Source organism: Rhinolophus sinicus, chromosome 6, assembly GCF_057876585.1.
Source record: "Rhinolophus sinicus isolate RSI-liver-muscle chromosome 6, RSI-T2T, whole genome shotgun sequence".
Taxonomy (NCBI): Eukaryota; Metazoa; Chordata; class Mammalia; order Chiroptera; family Rhinolophidae; genus Rhinolophus; species Rhinolophus sinicus.
Genome location: NC_142506.1, coordinates 2217913 through 2231763, shown reverse-complemented (window position 1 = coordinate 2231763; position 13851 = coordinate 2217913). Strand labels below are relative to the sequence as shown.

At 51.7% G+C, this 13851-nt stretch overlaps 1 protein-coding gene across 21 annotated transcripts in view; it reads right to left on the bottom strand.

The window, feature by feature from the left end:
- The window catches only part of PTK2 (protein tyrosine kinase 2), a 169376-nt gene that overhangs the window by 9593 nt on the left and 145932 nt on the right, over positions 1-13851 (bottom strand). For all 21 annotated transcript variants that reach the window (XM_074316377.2, XM_074316379.2, XM_074316376.2 and 18 more), the window contains 4 exons: positions 10260-10346; positions 7947-8084; positions 7215-7346; positions 885-941 (listed from right to left, as the gene is read on the bottom strand). In XM_074316377.2, the coding sequence (XP_074172478.1) occupies positions 885-941; positions 7215-7346; positions 7947-8084; positions 10260-10346 (414 nt within the window). The remainder of the gene's footprint in view (positions 1-884; positions 942-7214; positions 7347-7946; positions 8085-10259; positions 10347-13851) is intronic.

The window sequence follows — 13851 nt, the reverse complement described above, 5'->3', positions numbered from 1 at the left end:
CCTTGACAGCTTAAGTCAGACTGCTTGTCACACGTTCATCTCTTCAGTGGAAGGAAGGAGGTGTGTGTGGGTGACTACACCCTGGAAGGGCGTCTAATACTGTCTGTGGGCCCGGGGCACCAGCACTGGCGGGAAATGCCAGACCTTCACCCGCTAGCGGCTGCACTCCCCTCCCAGGGCCCCAATCTCAGGGGCGGCGGGATTTACATCCAGATGAGGGCGGGTTCCTGGTGGGGTCCGTGCGTAGATGCGTCGTGGAGCCCGCCGGCCGTGGTTTCCTGTGTGTATGCACGTGTGTTTAGAAGTAAACTAGGGGTTGATTTCTAGCCAGAAGTCTGCTACCTGGCAGGCACAGGTTTCCACTTTTTACTGGAGCTTCTTTAAGCATTTGAAGAAATCTGCATTTTAACCAGACATCTGCTGATGGAAATCCTAACACAACCATTTTAACAACTTCCCTAAAAGACTAGGGAACAGTTCTAGCAGGTTTTAAATACATTTGGAATAATCGTAAACTAGCTTTTTAAAGAGTATCAGGCATTTCTGCTCACAACACCTAGAAGAAAGATTCCTGCTTCAACGCGTTTTCTGACTGTGGAAACTTTGAGAACCATGCAGTGAGAGTACACAAATTCAGCAAATGACGCGTGTATCGACACTTCATATGTGTACACACTTCCTCAGGGCACAGAGCGTTCAGCTCACTATGGGGAAGACTTGTCAGTGAAGGGGCAGAACACGCCTGTGGGCCACGGGGCGTGTGTGTACTCATCTCGGCTGACACGGCCACTTGGTTTACAGCACGGAGACGGCGCCGCTTAGCACAGCTCAGTGCAGCTGCCACGACGCCGGTCCCATCCTGGTGCAATGCGGCGGCTGCTTACCGGGCCCTGAATTCCGTCCTCCCTGTCGCTGCCTCGAGACAGCCGCACGTCAGGTTTCTGCAGTGGGGACAAAAGCAAACAGTGTCACGCTTGGCTAGAAGGCCCTCGGCACAGTCTGCAGGCACGTCCTTCCTTTCAAGACACAATTGTCCTCCTAGTAAGAAGAGCTGAAAGGTCCCCAGTTGGAGGAAAGTTCTCAAAACAGAGGTGACAAGCCCTGGTTGGCGGCCCCTCTCTGTCCACATGTGCCTGTGCCACGGCTGCCTCCACACTGGGAAGCTGCGTCTCACCTCTCTTCGCAGCAGCGGAGTGAGTTTTTTCTTACCTAAGAGAACCGCCACCCCAGGACACAGCGCGGGCCCAAGCCCTGCCTGCTTCCCGGCGGTGTAGGGCCAAAGCAACAATGTCCACTTACAAGTCTTTCCCCCACAATGCACCCAGAATGCAGAAATCAAACAGAGCAGTCCGGATTTACCAGGAGGAGGAGGACGTGAACTTCACTCACAGTGGGTCACCTGACCCCACGCGGCAGCCTGCAGGCCTCCCACGCCCACACGCTCCAGTGCCTGGGTTTCGTGGAGCGCCGGCAGCCACGCTGACCACACTGCCCACGCACACGGCCACACAGCCTTCTCGGGGTCCATGCCCTGGTCCCCTCCAGCCACTGTGTCTCACACAATGTGGCAGGAACTGCACAGTCACTACTTCCTTTGCTGCACAGACACTGCCTGATGCCTGGCTCGTCTGCACCTTCCGCGCCTGACGAGGGCCTGGCACCCGGGACACGACAGGAGTGCTGCCTGCCTCCCCAGTGGATCGCTACCTGGTACAACGCAGGACAGACAGGTGGGAGGAAAGGAAGGACCTGGCACGGTTTCCTGTGCACTGACCGTCTACACCCCTTTGGACAAGGCACCTCACCCCTCCAAACCCACCGCCGGCATCACACGGTTAGTACCGGATTACACAATGCTTGGCTCAGCCATGTGCACACATCGGACGTTTAGCAAACCCTTGCTGAAGGAATCTTTAATCCAAATGCGAGGCAGAAAGAGATTCACAGACGAGGAATGTGATGCTTAGAAAAGCGGGATTAGTTGTCTGAGGCAACACGGGGGCTTCCGTCAACCCGCAGATGTTTCGTGAGCACCGGCACCGGAGATGTTTTAGGTACTTTTTACATAAGCAGCTCAGGTCTCTCGTTGCTTATAGAGCAAGGTGCTGGGTTTCATGGATTTACAGGAACTGTCTATTTTCATTTCCACGTAAGTCACAGGCAATGACTTATTTTCATTCCTTCATGCACAATAGTCCCTAACGTCATACTTTTCCAGAGAGGATTTCAATTTTACCTGAGACAGGCCTGTCCGACATCAAGTCCATTGTATTCCGTGAGTGGGGAGAGCTACACTTTTTCCTCACAGCACCGACCCAGGCCACCTGAATGAAAGCTGAGCACCAAGACCGGGCCAGACAACCCGTCAGAAAGAAGAGACTCCGTAACTGTGTCTGCTACTGGGTGAGACTAAATTCTCCTGTTTCCCCCTTACAGAATATTCTAGATCTGAAGACAGTAATAGCAAAGATAAAGTGAGGCGGGGTGGCAGGTTAGCTCAATTGGTTAGAGCGTGGTGCTGGTAGCACCAAGGTTGCTGGTTCAATCAGACAAACAGGGGCCTCTTAGCTGCCTGCTAACACTGATCCACTCAAGGAGCTCTAAGGTTTCTTTGTAACAACACACGCCCAGTACAAGTGACGCTCAGGGCTCCCTGCAGAGCCCCTGTGGGGGCGGCGACTGCCTGTCCCACAACCGGGGACACTAATTTTTGGTCCGGAGCGGCCCTAAGATATTCTGTCTACGGGAACTTTGTGTCATATGAGCCATACGATCCAGGAGTCCAGATTCTCATCAGTGCAGCTCTCTCGGCTGCTGTGGAGATCAAACTGATGAGGAGGAAGAGCGATAAACGCCCTTTGAAAGACTAAGGCATTTTCCCTACTGCCTCCACTGTTTACACGGCACACGTTTAATTCTCAACCCAACCCTGAGAAAAGTACTACCCACAGCTTACAGAGGATATTATTATTATTTTACAGATTAGTGAATGAAAGCCTGAAGAGGTAATACAACTTATGTGGGGGCAGAATCACCAGGATTTTTAATTCTCATCTGGCTGAGTCCAGAGTCCAGGTTCTTTCCAGTAACCGTCCTAAACAGGAGCGCCAGGGGGGGGAAGGGTCATCCTGAGTGCGGAGCTGCAGGCTGCGCTGTTTCCCTGCCCCGCCCAGGCCCCTGGCCCCCTGCCGTGTGGTCTGTCCCCCTTCATTCTCTGCACTCTGGCCACTGTGGCTGTCCTTCCGACCCTCACATGTACGTGGCTCCTTCCCAGCTGGCCGTGCGCCCTTGTACTTGGTGTGCCCTTTCCCTGGAATGTTCTTCCGGGGCTGGTCCATCCTTTCAGCTGCTCAGCCCTCCCCGATGGCCTATATGTTGTGCCCCCCTCTGTGCTCAGTCCCCTTGGTCACAATCAGGGGCTGAGAAAGAGGACAGGAAGTACGGAGCCGGGAGGGAGGCGGGGAGGTCAGCTCACAGGCCAGGACCCTGAGCAGGTCGTCCTATGCTAACCACTGGCAGATCTGAACTCAGAGAGAGACACGATCAGATAGATGCTTGTTTTAGAAATATCGCTGTGGCTGCACAGGAAAAACGGCTGGGAAGGGACAATATTTCAGAGGTCCCAATTTAAAATGCCTTAGGTGGAACGCTTACACTTTGCCCTCGGTCCCTTGTTGGGGAAGCTACGACTGGTCCCCCAGCTCTCATGCCGGAAGCAGCCCGGCCTGGACAGCTGGCTTGCTCGCAGCCCCACCCTCGACCTAACCAGGTAGCGATTTCTCAGCTCATCTTAGGAAACCAGGACTGTGTTGCCCTCGAAGCCAACAATGACAACAAACAAATCATTCTCACTTATGAACATCAACACCAAACCCCAATGAAACGTCACAAACAGAATAAATCACAGCCTTAAAAGAATGATCAACTCTGACTAAGTAGGGACTTGTCTCTGGGATGTGGACCAGCATAAACCCACACAGAACACGCCACATAAATCATCATGTTGAACCTTTCAGATTTCTTAAAACAAAAACAAAAAAACACCCCAAATATTTCAAATGTAGAGCCAACATTGTATTTAACAGAGAAAACTACTATAGACAATATCTTTAAAAATAAAAGCAGGAAAATGGGCAAAGATCTATTTAATACAAAAGTTGGTAAGAGATGCTTCAGGAGAGAAATATGCAGAATGAAACGAACAGTGAAAATGAAGACAGAACAAGCTTTTTAAAAAGCAACAACTGTGCATTCGGAAAATCCAAGGAAATCGTCAGAAAGATGTCACGTGATAAATATTGAAAAATACAAAATAAATTCCTAAAACAAACTGCATATGCACACACAGAAATACAGAGTGGACAAGTTCAATGAAAACGAGACGCCATTACATCAGCGACAGGAAGTCTCAATGGCTGGGTAGCAGTTTAACGGGAACTAAGACATGTACTTAAGGAAAATCATAAACGCTACTTGGGAGGAAGAAAAGTCAGGAACGAACTCTGGGGACCGTCCTTCCTCTGAGCGGAGGGGACAGGCTCACTGAGGACGTCACAGCACTTGGGTTGCCCTCCAGACGTGAGGCGACACTGATGAGAACCTCTGGGGGGCAGTCTATGCAACTTCCTAAGTGGATTTTGAACGTAACTTGGAAGCCATTTGGAGGGATAGAAACGTCTTGCATATGGGTATAGGTCACATGGACGCACGTGTGTATAAAAACTCATTGATCTGTAGTCCATTATATGTAAATTATCTCAATAATAATAAAAAAAAAGCCACCGCGACTGACCCGCCAGCAGAGTGAACACAGTGCTGAGCCTTCCGTTCAGAAGACGAGAAGTCAGCCTGACTCAGTGCCTGAACTCACTGTCTGCTTCCCCACCAGCAGGCTCTAGGCGCGCAGTGTGGGGGCTGCTGAGAACAGGCTCGTGACCCATGGCACCACACACGCCGTTCCGTCCACCTGGAATGGATTTCCTGAGCCTGTTTCCCTGGAAAATTCCAGTTTGTTTTCAAGCCTCGGCTCCAATGTTCTCGACTCCAATGCCCCCACCCGCCCAGCTCACTGCATGCTGGCCTCCGCCACACCATCAGACAGCAGTGGTTTCACTCGCTTGGGAGCAAAACCTTTGCTCAAATGCGACTGTACCGGGGTACCGGTATTAAAATACATAAACTCTAGCTCAGAGAATTTGTAACATTTACTTTTTAAAACACACGTCGATGTGGGAAAATAGGCTCTCTGGATAGAAGTCGAAAACGTAAGGTGGTTGTACTGTTAGAATCGATATGGTACCCAAACGGATCCACTCAGCTCAGTACAGGACGGAAGAACCACTTTTTGAAGCTTGCCTTATCATCTCAAGAATGCCGTAACTCAGTTCACTCATTCAGAATTCTGACAGTGTGAAATCACTCACCATGTCCACAAACAGCTCGGGAACCTTACTGTAAATACACATTGAGAAGAAAGGCCTGTGGGTGCAGTTGGCGTTCCAGCTCCCCGCAGCGAGACATTATCCAGCGTGTGCCAGAGGCAGATGGCAGTGAGGTCACAGCCTCGAGCCCTGGAACAGGGACCTGCCCACACTGCCTGGGCGGCCTGGCCCACTTCCTCATCTCTAAATGAGGGGAATAAAGGCACAGGTTCACATCCCTTTAGCCTCATTTCCAAAATCTAAAAGCACTGAAGACTGGTGAGACTGTTGTTTTCTATTTGAAGCAAACGAACTTCATGCCTAAACCGGACCTGACCTGATGTGGGTCTGTCTTTCTATCTGTGACTGTGGACACTTGTGTTCTGCTGTAGCAGTACTTGTGCTTTTAACTCTGGGATACCACTGAAGTAGCACATGACATATGGCACGTCTGTCCCGTTACATTAACCTTCTGAAAGAAGAAAATCCTGAATTCCAAAGCCCACAGAACCCACGAGTTTCGGACACAGGATTTTGGACCTGTCTCTTCCTCACTGGGTGGCTGTGATGCAGGACGGTGACCAGAATCTAGTAAATACTATGTGTTATCCTGCTACATCGTGACAAAGGTGTGTGCTCATAAGTGTGTCAGACCTGTCTGGCACTCAACCGAGGATGGAAGCAAGTGTGACATTCGCAGGCCCCCCCCCACCCAAAAAGAAGAAAGCGCTCCTCTTAACGTGACCTCATTTCAAGTTCACAGGTGTGCATGGGCTGGCAGGCTCTGCCCCAACACACTCTGTCTGCAGTGAGGCCACTGGCCTCTCCAACAGGTTCCAACGTGCTTCACCTAGCCTGACAGTACAGGTCGCTTTGTTTAATTTTAAACTATGTGTAAAAAATGAAAGGCACATATAAAGAATGAAACAGGGTCACACAGTGATGAAATCTGCAGAATACAGTCTGAAACTGCTGCCTCCTAACTCCATTAATTGATTTAATGTTTCTGTGCCTGTACAACTAAGTGATTTCACAACAGGGCTGGCTCCTGCCTTCACTGGTACCCAGTCCCTCGGCAGAGCCTGGCAGAGTTGGCCTCCGCGAATGTCTACCGAGCCCAAGTACGAGGGACCAGCTCTGGACCACACCGGACATGTCAGCCACTCAAGGTTTTGTGGAAACAGCACGAGCCCTGGCTGTTCAGTGGTCGCTCTCCTCAGGATACTTTGGAAAGACTGAAATGGCCGTGTGGGGTGGGCGGAGTGGGTTCTGAGGCTCAGGGCGCAGAAGTGGGGCCATGAGTCCAAAAGGGCCCTGTGTCAACTGACACAAAGGCCGCTCTGTCTCGCCACTTCCTCTCTGTCCCCAGGGTACTTCTGAGGGAGTGTTGACAACAGTTGCCAAGACAGGCATGTGCACCCACAAGGCCAGACACACAGGGAAGGAGGTGCAGTCTGCCCGGCCAGCACGAAGGAAGGGCAGCGCCCGCGATTCTGGCCACGCGGCGACATGCCCTGCAGCAGCACGGTCACACGTTTCAGGTGCAGGCTGCCACTTCAGGGGAGTTGTTTCTGTGTGAAAACCCACAGGACTGCTCGCCTCGGAGCCCACAATGCCACCACAGAAACCGTATAAGTGTGTTCTGAAAAGGTTAAGTCCAGAAAAGCAAGTGCCCCCGTGCTGCAAGTTCAGGAGGCAGGTGAACCGCTGGCTGTCCTGCGTTGGAAGACACGACTTCCGGCCATACCGCAGGTCCCCCGGGGCTCGGGGGCCGCCGTCCCGGGATGTGCTTACCAGAAATCTCTCCTCTTTCTCCAGCCAGCGCTGGTCTTCCTCCATCTCCTGCTGCTGTCGGATCAGCCGCTCCTCCATCAGGTGGGGCGGCAGCACCTGCCCGAGCCCTCGCAGGTCCCGGGCCGCAGAGTCCTGGGCGAGTGAGAGACAGGATCCTGCTCTCACAGCCCATTGTGATGCCCTCACGTTTTTTCTGTCTGTCTTTCCAAAAACTCAAGCAAAACAGCAAGGGTGGTGGACATGGGGCTCTTAGGCTGCCTAAACGGGACTTTCTGGAAGCCACGAGTTGACACGTGCCCAGCGCATTTAAAAATCGCTGCACTCAGCTCAACTCGCAGGGCGTCATTCTAAGGAAAGAATCCACGCCACATGCAAAGGATGCAGCGTTGTTACCAAAAACGGTGGGAACAATCTGGGAGTGAAGTCGTGGTGTGTGCTGTCAGTACTAACGGGCTGTCAGTACTGACGGGCTCTGACTGTCTTCCAGTCTCTTCCTGGGCCTCATGGACACGCTAATTCTATTCAACTTGGGGCTCTGCCTTTCAGATGAATGGGCATCTCTCCTTTCTTTAGTAAAAAGGATTCAGAGCCAGAAAGCACATGAGTAGATGGAGTACCTTGATCTTAGAACTAGGTACTCAAAACCAAGGAATCTTAGGGTTTAGAGAGGAAAGGGACCTTGGGCAAAGCTTCATCCGTGAGCAAACTGAAGCCCAAGGACACCGCACGTACCTCCATGTTGGGCTGCCACATCGATATCTCCTGTGCTCTGTGGTTCCACGCATCTGTCTGGTCCAGCAGGGGTGCCGGCCCCGGGTAGACGCTGCCGGCCATGGCTGTCATTCCATGTGAGCCCGGGTAGCCAGAGACCTGCGGGTGAGCAACGGCCGGGTCACGACCCGACACAGGACGCTCCTACACAGCTCTGCTCGCTCTCCACGTGAAAGGAGTTACAGAGAGTGCCGTGCGGGCAGAATACTGGCCCCCCAAAGACATCCCTGGCCTGTCCCCACAGCACGGCACCTCACAAGGCAAAGGGACTTTGCACACGGGATTGTAAATGAGGCTCTTGAGAGGGCAGATCATCCTGCTTATCCAAGGGGACCCAACGTGACCACGAGGCTCTTGAGAAGCGCTCAAAGGAAGCAGAAGGCAGAGTGGGACGTGTGACCACTGAAGAAGGGTCAGACAGGGCACGCTGACTCAGGAAGGGGTCTGAGCTCAAGAAGGCAGGTGGCTTCCAGAAGCTGCTAAGGACGAGGAAACGGATTCTTAACTACATCTTCAGAACAGGTCCTGTTATGGTCGGGCTAGACAACTAATGCAAATATTCACTAGAAAATCAGAAATTACCTACTTTGGAATCTTACACTTACTGCAGTGCTGAGAGCAGACCACCCTCCGTGCAAAAGCAACAGGAGGCCACCAAGACGACCGCCTTGCACTGCTCGGGAACTCCCTTTCCTGCCAGACCCACCACCGCACCCCAGCAACAAACAAACAAACCCCTGAATGTCTGTCCTCTAGTGAACCAGTGCTGGTGGGGTGAAAAGTTACTCTTCGCACAATGTTCGAACAATGACAACTCAGCCAGAGAGAAGACACACAGGTGGCCTTGGAGAGAAGGGTCAAGGCTCAAAGAAAACCAGTTTCTTCATATAGTTCTGTTCCCCAATCGATAGAGAGAGAACGAAATCAGTGCTTGTTCCCATCACGCATCAGCGTCCTATGGGGTGGCCAGGGCTGTCAGGTAATTTTTTAATGCGATAAAGCAGCCAAATTAGGATTTCTGCAGAGCAGCACACCCTTCAGCACAGGTTTTGTGTATCTGTTCCATTTCCAGACTCTGATTTATACCCAAATTCCCTACTGACAGTATGTAACCAATAAACTTTCAAATAAGATATACAGATAGTTCTCACAGTTTACTTGAATGAAAATATCTAATGATAAAAACTTCTACTAAACATAAAATGCTACATCACCACTATTTTTGGTCAGAATGAACACATTCCTGCAAGAGAACGTTTAGGAATTTTCACAACAAAGATTTCAAATGATCTCAGGCAGTTTTCTACACAACAGCAACCAGTGAAAGGAGCAGAAGAGCACTGAGGCTGAGGCAGAACATGAAACAAGCACAGGAGCTGTCCTACAGCCGTTGTCATGTGCACGGTGTGGAAACGTGCGGCTTGGGAGAGGTTACGCATCCATCTGTTCCCTGACAAAAATGAACGGTTAACTTATTCACACAACTCTAACCTACACACTGTTCCACGGAGGCACTTAAAAGCCGCCTCTGCTCGGGGCTTCTACTCTAGATGGGACAACCTCGAACAAACACGCCCCAAACCTCCCGGCCGTGAATGTGCCACGGGCCTGTGCCTAGCCCCTGGCGAAGCCCCCGAGGCCTGCCAGCTCTGAGTGCTTTCTCTTTCTGCCGTCTCATCAGCAGGCGATGTCGTGCTTTCGCTAAACAACTCTGGTACCCAACTCCTGCTCGGTGCCCGCTGAGCTGTGCCTTCCTGCACACCAGGAAAAGCAAATGCCTTCCCTCAAAAACAAGAACAAAAAATGGCTGACTGCTTCTGGCCCTTTTCTTTCAATGATACCCTTTTCTAATTTGTATAGGATAGTTGTCTCTAACTCTTTCCACATCGGTCTACATGGCATCTCATCGGGCTTTTAAGGCAACTTTCAATTTCGTTCTTCCCTTCCAGAAAAACTGCCTAGTTTAGTGTCACCTCTGCATAGCATGTGCCTGCCGGGTCTGCCCTGTACTTTCTCAGATCAGGGAGAAGAGAACGGACCTGACAACTGTGGGACATGTGACTAAGTGACTACTTATGGCTGCTGCTTGGGACAGGATGGCAAGACAACGCTCCCTTAGATAGTTACTAGGCTGATGGCACTCTTGTCATTCTGTTCACCAAGTCACACTCATAAATACACAAATACAAAGCACAGACATAGACAACATACCTCCCCACCCCAAACATGCCGAGGAATAAAGAACACATCTTGCGTCTGAAATGACGGGCATACCTGGTAATGGTTGGTCTGTACCACGTGCTGTGGGCTGGGGTAAAACCCTTCACTGGACCTCGGACTGGGATAGCCAGGCCTGCTGGGCTGTGAACAAACCAACAGAGCGTCACACGAATGAGTATTTTGATTATTTTGGTAAATCTATGTTTTACTGAAAATAATAGGAAAAGGTATTTCTCTAAAAAGCTTAGTAGGAAAGGATGATAAAGGATGCCAAGACATTTCAGTGGGGAAACAGTCTTTTCAGCAAGTGACGCTGAGCCAGCAGGAGGCCCACATGTGAAAACACGAAGGTGGCCGCCTCCCACACAAACATACACAGAAGTTGACTCCAAGTGGATCACAGATCTAACTGTAAAAGCTAAAACTAGAAAACTCTTACAAGAAAACAGGAGCAAATCTTTGTGACCTTGGGTTAGGCAACGGTTTCTTAGAAATGACATCAAAAGCCCCAGCAACAAAAGAAAAGATAAATGAGAAATAATCTACACCGTGGGCGAAGGACTTGAGACGAGGACCAACAGCCAACAAGCTCATGCCTGAGAAGATGCCCGATACCACCCAGCATTAAGAAAATGCCGGGGCCGGCCCGGTGGCTCAGGCGGTTAGAGCTCCATGCTCCTAACTCCGAAGGCTGCCGGTTCGATTCCCACATGGACCAGTGGGCTCTCAACCCCACAAGGTTGCCAGTTCGATTCCTCGAGTCCCGCAAGGGATGGTGGGCTCCACCCCCTGCAACTAAGATTGAACACAGCACCTTGAGCTGAGCTGCTCCCGGATGGCTCAGTTGGTTGGAGTGCGTCCTCAACCACAAGGTTGCCAGTTCAATTCCTCGAGTCCCGCAAGGGATGGTGGGCTGTGTCCCCTGCAACTAGCAATGGCAACTGGACCTGGAGCTGAGCTGCGCCCTCCACAACTAAGACTGAAAGGACAACTTGACTTGGAAAAAAGGCCTGGAAGTACGCACTGTTCCCCAATAAAAGTCCTGTTCTCCTTCCAAAAAAAAAAAAAAAAAAGAAAAGAAAATGCCAACAGGGACGCTTCTGTGCAGTGAGCGGACATTCGTCCTGGTCTGTCACTTGTCAGCCGGGTGGCAGAGAGCAATGAATAGACTGACTCGCTTTCTTTCCAGGTCTGTAAAACAGGAGTTGAGCGGCAGGCACCCTGAAGTCCTCCCAGCTCTAAAATCCTCCTCCTGCTTGTGAGACACCTGGATTTAAAGTTCCTAGTGAAAGAGCAGTTTGGTGTGACACAGAAGTCTAATCCTGAGGGATTTCACAAAATGGAAACCATTATTCCCCAGCCAAGTGACGACCAGAAAGAAAGGAAATGGACTGAGGCCCCAGCAGGCCCAAGGGAGGACAGAAAATGCTTCAGTGCCTGTCTGTCTTTCCCACGGACATGCTTAGTCCTAGAGGGAGATGTGCTTTGCACCAGTTAAGCTCTGAATAAGTTGGAAGCTCTAAAGTCTCCCCCTCCCCCACTTACAATGTCCCCTCCACCTGTAGAACGTCTCCTGTCCTGTCCTGGGAGTATTTCCCACATTACTTCCTTCATGCAGCGGCAACCGAGTTCTCCCACCTGACATAAACCTAAGTCCTCTGCTCTCCACAGGTGTTAGAATCCTGGCCAGGGCTGCAGGTGCTCTGTACCTGCTCTGGCCCGTCCATCACGGGCCTCTTACCCTGAGGGTGGAAACCGTTTCCTTATCCCTGTAGCACCGTCCTACCTCAGTGTACCAGACGCAGTCCACTCCAGACTGAACTACATATGAGGACAGACCCCCAAGCCGCCCTGACACAGGAAAGGGGCATGAAGGGGGCTTTACTCTGATTGCTCGGGGCAATTTCCTAAGGGTCTCTGAAGTCCAAGGGACTACCCTTCAGATTTAGTTTTAAAGGTGTCATTTGAACACGTATTAAGAGGAGGCAAAATAGGAGTCTGACTCTCTCCGTACAGTCATTTTGAAGGGATGTGTTGATATGTGTGCATTACAATGGTTGTTTGGGAAAGGCTTCCCGGAGTCCAAGGATGGACGCACACAGCCACGAATCAGGCAGTACACAGAACACCTGACAGCCGCACGGTGTGTCCTCTGGCTGACATTCTGGAGGTGGCGAAAATGAAAACTTTTACTCAGCCTGTGCTGTGTGCCCCAAGCTAGGTACTTTACATACCATTTGATCCTTCGGAGAGCAATGTACCAAGCAGTATTACCGGCCCATTGTACAGAGGATAAAACTGAGGCCCAGAGAAGTCAGGCAATGAGGACAGGCTGCACGGCAGGAATGGCAGGACCGCCTGCTCCAGAAGCTGCTGTGCTGTGATGCTACTCTGACAAGCGCACTTCTGTCTCACCAATAAAAGGCAAGCATAGAGGGATTTGCCAGAGAATGGCAGTCTCCACACAATGTCTCACAGGGAGGTACAGGGTAGCCAGTGGTAAGGTTCCATTTCAAAGTAAAACCAACAGGTACAAGATGGAAAGAAAACTGCTCCACAAAGGAGGGCACAGCAGCACCCCTGCTCACGACAGTGTGGGGTGCTGCGGCCGTCGCCTGTGCTCGCTGCACACACGGACTCGGCACGGCGGGCAGGAGGGCGGGCGGAGAACCAGGCAGCCAGCCGGTGACCGGGCACTTCATCTCCCTTGCCTCCAGCCTCAGTGAAGGAGTGGCTGCCGTGAAGATTAAATAAGCTAATAACACACGTCAAGTTCTTCCGCGTGAGCGTCCAAAAGTGTCACCGCGACTAAGCGCTACGATTTACCAGGAACACGACATGTCCTTGTCATGCGGGAGACCCTGCTCGCTGCGCCATTTGTCGTGCAGGGAGACCTGCAGGGTCTCTGCTCCCGCTCCCCATACAAGAACGCAGGATATGGTGAGGCCAAAAAGGAACACCCACGGAGCCATAGGTAGGGGAGTCATACCACTTTATTCTCTCTGGCGGCACTATACTCTCACTGGAGGCTGGATACACACTGTCCGCAAACCGCCATCCACGCTTGCCAGCCCAGCCGCCATCTTCTTGCTAGCCCCCATTTTCTCTTCTCCTTCTCCTCCTTCCTAGCGTAGCCACAGCAGTTATATTGTGGCCAATGGCTCACTGGTTACAGCTGACGGCCAACTAGCCACAGCTGATGGCCATGCAATCACAGTTGGCCATTTACTACCTGAGCCAGCACCTTTCTATGTGAGGCCAAGAGCCTGGAAACTACTCTCTGGGGCTCCGCCCCCACACTCCACCCCTACAGGCTCTCGCCTCACAATCTACGCGACAAGCGTCTTCCGCGAGGGGACCTGTGCGAGGAGCCTGGGGGTGAATGCAATATCCTGGACACAGCCAGGCTCTCTGGGCACAGCCAGGGTTTCTCAGGGCACCACCAGTGCTTCTGGGCACGGCCAGACTTCCTGGACTTCTTAGGGTACCACCTGTCTTCCCGGACACAGCCAGGGTTTCTCAGGGCACCACCAGTACTCCTGGGCACTGCCAGACTTCCTGGACTTCTTAGGGTACCACCTGTCTTCCTGGACACAGCCAGGGTTTCTCAGGGCACCACCAGTACTCCTGGGCACAGCCAGACTTC